Source organism: Parasteatoda tepidariorum, chromosome 2 (genome assembly GCF_043381705.1).
Source record: "Parasteatoda tepidariorum isolate YZ-2023 chromosome 2, CAS_Ptep_4.0, whole genome shotgun sequence".
Lineage (NCBI taxonomy): Eukaryota > Metazoa > Arthropoda > Arachnida > Araneae > Theridiidae > Parasteatoda > Parasteatoda tepidariorum.
The window spans coordinates 77,861,208-77,868,174 of record NC_092205.1 but is presented as its reverse complement, the minus strand read 5'-3'; the positions used below and the strand labels follow the sequence as shown (position 1 = coordinate 77,868,174).

General features: G+C 28.2%; 1 protein-coding gene across 3 annotated transcripts in view; it reads right to left on the bottom strand.

The window, feature by feature from the left end:
* Positions 1 to 207: 207 nt before the first annotated feature.
* The window catches only part of LOC107451445 (TSC complex subunit tuberin), a 57,184-nt gene continuing 50,424 nt past the window's right edge, over positions 208 to 6,967 (bottom strand). For all 3 annotated transcript variants that reach the window (XM_043054983.1, XM_043054982.2, XM_043054984.2), the window contains exons 39-42: positions 4,875 to 5,014; positions 2,154 to 2,235; positions 1,968 to 2,059; positions 208 to 551 (exon numbers count right to left, since the gene is read on the bottom strand). In XM_043054983.1, coding sequence (XP_042910917.1) covers positions 360 to 551; positions 1,968 to 2,059; positions 2,154 to 2,235; positions 4,875 to 5,014 — 506 coding nt within the window. In that variant the 3' untranslated portion in view covers positions 208 to 359. The remainder of the gene's footprint in view (positions 552 to 1,967; positions 2,060 to 2,153; positions 2,236 to 4,874; positions 5,015 to 6,967) is intronic.

Sequence of the window (6,967 nt, the reverse complement as noted above, 5' to 3'; positions counted from 1 at the left end):
AGCTTACATTTTGATTTGATTTTTAAAGTTAGAATTTTGAAGACTTAACTCCTGTTATCAAATCTTTAAAAAGTTAACAATTGTGTATTAACAATGTTGTTAACATAATTGTGTGCTAACAATTATAATAGTAACATTAACAATTAATTTTGCTGCACCAGAATCATTTTATTTTATTCAGTTTTAAGGAGAGAAAAAATACACTAGTTTATATCAAAAATATCATTTATTGTAACTTAAAACATTACAGACAAACATTTAAAAACAATGAAACTTCTTTACATTAATAATTGTTAAATTCAGGTAGGTAGCGCTTAAAAAATACTATACACAACTCACGCTATAGTTAAAAAGTATAGTTACACATAGTCAGTAAAATCGTCAAAATCTCCAGCATCAAAAGTTTCAAAACCTAAGTTATCAGCGTTATTTTTTATTTCATCCAAAACTTTAGCACGTAAGCGTTTAATAGTTCTTAACCTTTCCAGCCAATTGGACACATGAGTATATTTGACGGATTGTTGTCGCCTACTAATTATTAGTGATGCAAGCTGAAAAACAAAATTGAAATTACATAATTGTTATACTTAATAAACTTGAGATAATTTCTCATATAAATTAGAGGTTTTGAGGTAAAAATATAAAACTCTATTTCCTTATATTATTTCTTTTGAGGGGGGGGGGTAAGAAAATATTTTCTGTATCAGTGATTTTATAAGCATAGCAGTTAATTAAGCATAGCAGTCACAAACTTGAAGTTTAAAAATATCAAATGCTAAATGTCTTGTTAGGGAATTAAATGTGTTTAAAAACGGTTCATTTACCATGTGTAATTCATCTTTTTGGTTGTTGAACTGGGTTTAAATAATCTTTAACTACTTGAAATTTTCTTTTGGGTACTGAAAGGCGAAACTTCAGGTAACAGTTACTTGATAGCTCTTGCCTAACTGCAGCAGTATAAAATTTATAATTCACGAGATTGAATGTTAAATGTCTCTTAAGAAGTTAATAAAGAATTTCTACAGATCTTGTTTTTAATTTGAAAGATTGAAAAGTGTCTCATTAACGGTTAATAAAGGGTTCCGCCAACACCATTAATTCTTAGATCTAATCTGGGTTTTTTTCCACCCCCAATTACTTTAAAATCTAATTCAAAAGAGAATTGAACCATTATTGTTCTTAACCCACTCTTTTTCTTTATTAGTGAAGGGCTTTGCAATAATAATTTTTCACCCATTCTAGCAACACAACAAAAATGTCTCTGAGAACCTCTCTTGAAAGCTACAATTTTAGATATAAAAAGTTCCAAAAAACATTTGATGAGTTTTCATTAACAGAAAAAAAAATCTGTGGTAATTAAAATCAGTTAGAGTTCATGAATACGAATTTTTAGAAGATTGAGTGTGTTACTAAATGGTGTTTCCTGCTCAGACATACACTTGGTTTTAAAGTCATTTACTGTAAATCTCATGCAATATGCAGTAACCTTTAATGAGCTTCAAATGATTCTTCTCAAGTCTGAGACATTCCTATTACATATCAAGCCTGAGACACTCCTATTACCTATCAAGCCTGAGACACTCCTATTACCTATCAAGTCTGAGACACTCCAATTACCCATCAGCATTACCAAGCTAAGCCAAGAGCTGAACTGACGTATAAAGGATGGTTTTGCAAGTGTCAATACTAGATTCTCGAATTACCTTCGCCAGAGGAATATTGAAGAAAAGGCTCAAAAGAGTCACCCTGACGAGGACAGTTATTAGGTCTTTTTTATTGTGCCCTGACAAGCATAATATAAGAAGAGGCTATTTAATTATTATTCACAAAAACGTGTCACAGTTTTTGTTATAATTTTTTAATATATATTTTTGAGAAGTGAGGAGTTACATTAAGTAGATTAAAATTTGAATCAATAAAAACCAAAACAATTTAGAATAGAGTCAAAATTTTTTGATAATACTTACATTTGCGTGTAAAGCCATCTGTCTCACAAAAACTGGGAGACGAGCATCAGATACAATGTAAGATTCTGTATGTCCAAATATATCAACCAAATCTGAAAAATATATAATTTATGCAAATCAATAATACATTAGATATCTAGAAGAATTTGAAATTTAATGTATTAACTTTTAAAACAATTTCCTCACCTTTGGTTTTGTGCTTTATCGTGACAACGTTGCTATTAAAATCTTCTGGCGTAACAACCACACAGGCATTTGTTACATGTCCCTAGAAAAAAAAAGAATATGTAGTCAAATGATATTTGAAATTATTTAAATGTATAAAATTTTAAGCAACTAAAGAGATTGATTGAGGCAAAAAAAAGCTAGCTCCATTTTTTAAAAGGCATTTTATGACTGGTTCTTTCTCCCTTTTCTGTTGTGCTGTTTAGCAAGTGGAAAAACTAGACAGCTTGCAACACTTAAAAATGGCATCCAGAAAATATGCTCCACCCTTTTTTGTTGTGACTAGTTCTATGCGGGAGAATATTAAAATTTATATGTCTCTTGAGGAGGAACAAAAGCAAGTCTTAAAAAAAATTAGGGAGATTTTTTAATTAAACAAGTTTATATCAAAAGGAAAAACTCAAGTGATATCTACATATAATACAAGGATTTGCCGATCAGTGGGATATACAGATATAAAATTGCTCAGGATAGAAAAGTCTAAACTGAATTTAAGTACCACAAAACAAAATTTCTAAGTTTAATTCATATCTTTTTATTTGATAGAGCATTTTTCCAAACCTACAAACAATCTTGTCTGCTCTCAACAATGCTGCATAACAACCACTTAATTAACTTTCACTTTAAAAAAATACTCCAACTAGTGCTTACACCCTTTCTAGATAGGTTGTGGTGCCACATGGTTTCCTAACACACGAACTTGTCTGATTTTTCTGGAGAATATTTAAGAATTAGAATGAATAGATGTAGTAATGGTGAATGACAAGCATTGACATTTGTTTGAAGCTTTATTTAGATTGACTTAGTATTTTTAATTTTCTAGCTTAGTTGTCTATGTTTGGAGGGTTTGAGGAAATATAATGGCAACACCTTTCCAAATTGTTCAGAGAAACATTTTTGGTACTTACTGATTATAGAGACTGTCATGCTGAAATATGCATAGCATATTTCATAACATTTAAAAACTAAATTATCTTATTTAATCCTTTTCTCAGCATATAAAAATCATTAATATGATTGGTAATCTTTTTATTCGACAACCTTGAATTGAAGGCAGAATAAAATATATTTTTAGAGATTCCCTCAACATCTGCTTAACACATTATCCTCGAATTCGAAAACTGTTATATGGTTGCTAACGTTTTGAATTTATTAAAATTCGTTATTATTCCTAACATATTCTTTTCTGTCAATACATAATGCATAAAGCTGAGAAAATATGCCAAGTCAATAAATTAATAGCCAATGCATGGATACCTTAACTTTCCTTGGCAAAACCCATGCTAACGTATATATGACACTCACATTTTTGATTTCTGGGACGACAGAGGTGTACTGTGGGGCTTGCCTCTGCAGCCACGCCCTTCGGGCCATTTTTAAAATTTCGTTTATATTTAATAATTATATGTACATAAAAATAAGGTTTCTCTTTACTTTGGAGTTCCATATATTTCAAAAATAAAACACTTTTTGTTATTTATCATAATTTGATTCTTTATTTAAGCAGTTTATGATGTTTAATATATCATTGCTAGCCAGCATCACTCTGGAATAAAATAATGAATAATTTGAACTGCCTCAATTGCAATCTTCTTGCTCAAATATTTAATATCATCTTCCTCTTCAACTAATGATAAATCAACAATAATTTCTTCACAGAGACCATTAATGCAAATTCGCCAACACGTAGGATCACTGCCAATTTCTGATTTGCACAGGATACTGGTCACCAATAATACACATAGATGTATCAAATATAACAATATCATGAGAATTAGCAGAAACAATACACATTGAATATAATAATATTGCGATCATTACTGTTAATTATAACTATTGGACATGATAATATCATGATTATTATCAATAACATAAACATATCAAAATGGTAATTTTTATTCGGATAACAAAAGGAAAAGTAGAGAGCTTTCAGAGTACCGAACTAACTCATACATAAAATAATTTAACTTAAAGAAAAAGTTTGGTCACTATATTGCCTTTATGCACTATTATACTATATTGCCCTTCACTATATAGCTTTAGTCCTATATATACATTACTGATTTTTTTAAAATGTAAACTTAAATTTCTAAAAACATTCTGGAATTTTTATTATGTGTATAAAGAATTTTTGGTCTAGGAGGGCATTTGCTTATAGAAGTGCAGTTTTTTAGTTTAATTTTCTGAATAAATTTCACAATTTAACAAATGTTTTCTTAAAACATCACATAGCAAATTTTTCTACAAAATTTCATAAGTAAATCTTCTTCGAATTAAAATTTTCAAATTACTTGTCAGTGATATAATTTCAAGACCTATATTTGTATTCTTATATATAACTAAAACTCAGACAATCTCATGAAAACTTTTTATTAGCATGTAATTAAGATAATGTTCAAAAATTTTATTTCTCAGATTGATCAAATTCTCCTTTTAAAACTTATTATTTTAATAGTACAGTAAGTTATTTAGATATTTTAAGATCAAGTTTTTATTTAAAATATAACTGAAGTAGCTGTTAAAAGTGTTGAAAAAAAAATTACGTATGGAAATAAATGCATGTTTTGAAGGGAGACTTTAAATTGAAATTTTAAGAAAACTGTTACGAAATATCTACTTAACAAAAGAGATATATGCAGGTACATACATTAAATAGATGACTGTTCAGTTAACAGTACTTACTCTTATTGTAGATAGATTGAAATCTTTTCCACTTTCATTATATGCTATCATAACACAATCATTTGCTATATGCTTCTTTTTTTCATTTCTATTTTTGTCACTTTCTTTATTCAACATAAAAGTAGCGATGTGAAAGACCACTAGAAACATAGTTTTATAGTTAAAAACCTACTATAGTAATAATTTCAGTCACATAAATAAATTTGAAATTACAAGAAAACCAATAATTTTTAAACAATTATAGCAAATATGACTATCAAACTTTTAATCCTAAATTAAGTTGAAATAATTGCACAATTGCTTCCCTGAAATTTTTTTTTCAATATTATACTGCATAAAAATCTCAGGGCGGGAAGATATTAATACAAATTCACCTAAAAGGCTCAGTAGTTAAATGGTTGAAAGTAACTTTACCTAAGTTTCAAAATAGCTAAATATTTTATAGATGATTTTATGATGAACCCTCCAAGTATTGAGACCCTGGATAAAATTGAACAGCTATCCATTACTGCACCCTGCTATGCACTACTCTGTCATTAAATAAACATGGGGGAAAACGGTTTTTTGATGCAGGAAAGTTTGCAGCTGTAAGTTCAGAAAAAGCTATAACTAATGCTCAAAATGTTAATGTGGAGTAAATTTTCAATGTAGATAAGTTCTATTGTTAGGTATTCCACATTAGTTTAATAATAACTTTTAAGAATTTTCTTGATTTTTTTTTACAAAAAAAATCTATTGTTTAAGCATTTAACAGTGTTCACAATTAAAATGTAGTTGACAGTAGTTTGCAGCTAAATTTTTACAGCATTTAAAAAATAAAGTTTTGAGAAAGTAAAGATATTTTTATTCTCTGAAGTATTTCATTATTTTTTTCCCTACTTTTCTTTAACTTAATAAGTAACAACAAACATTTTTTTAGAAGTTAAATTTGAGATAAAGCAAAATGAATACTCTGTTTCAAATTTATGTATGATGCACCATAATTCAGAAAAAAAGATAAATATTATTGATTCTTACGGGAATCACGATATATGTACCATAGATAAAAATATTGCAGAAATGAATTGAATGCTTAGGTCCAAAAAGGTCATGCTATTCCAAAGAAACTGTTTTAAAACAGAAATGTAATGTACAGTACTAAAAAAAGGACTATGTTGAATAACTTTTGATCCTTTTCACCTTCTTTAAAATTTCATTTTGCAGGAACTTTTCAACTAACTTTGCTCAAATTTTGCATTTTACCTTTTAAAATTGAGTAAAAACTTTTATACCCTACAAAGAAAAACTTTTTAGACTAATACTAAAAAAATAATAAGTATTTTTAAAAAAAGTTACTTTTTGCATGGAATTGTCTTCAGACAATCAAATTTTATAACTGTGAGCAAAAATGTTTCAGTTCGTCTAAGAAATTCTCAAAATATGGCAAAATTTGCAAAAAGTAAAACTAACATTAAGGGAATCTCCAGACCAAACTACCAGGACCATATATCACAGATTGCGACTAAACCCTATATTTTGGGGGTCAGAAATCCAAATCCTTGAAGAAAAAAAAAGGTATGTTCACTCAGAGAAAATAGAGTTTTGTGCCTGATTTCGTAAGTTAAAATATATTTGCACGAATTTATTATCATATTTGAGGTCATCCACTTGAAACATTAAGATTTAGTCCTAAGATTCAATAATTAGATCAAAAGTTATTCATGGTGGTCTTTTTTTGCACACAGTACATACAACAAATATATTTTAATAAAATATATGAAATTGATAAAATTTTTTCAGCAATAAATGATATAATATGCAATAAATAAATGATATATATATCATGTCACAATGATAGATGATATATAATCAGCAATAAATGATATATAACAAGGCTGTGAGTATATTTGATGTAGTATATGTGTATAAAATGGTTGCAGAGATGAATGACATAACTGTAGTTTAATGTACCACAGATTTACAAAAGGAGCAGCCAGAAATTGTTTAATTTAGCAACAGCATTCTTCTCTTTTTTAAGTGTTTTAATTTTCATAAAACTTAATACTTATTATTATATATGTCAGCATCTACTTCTCTAAATACAAAATTTTTTG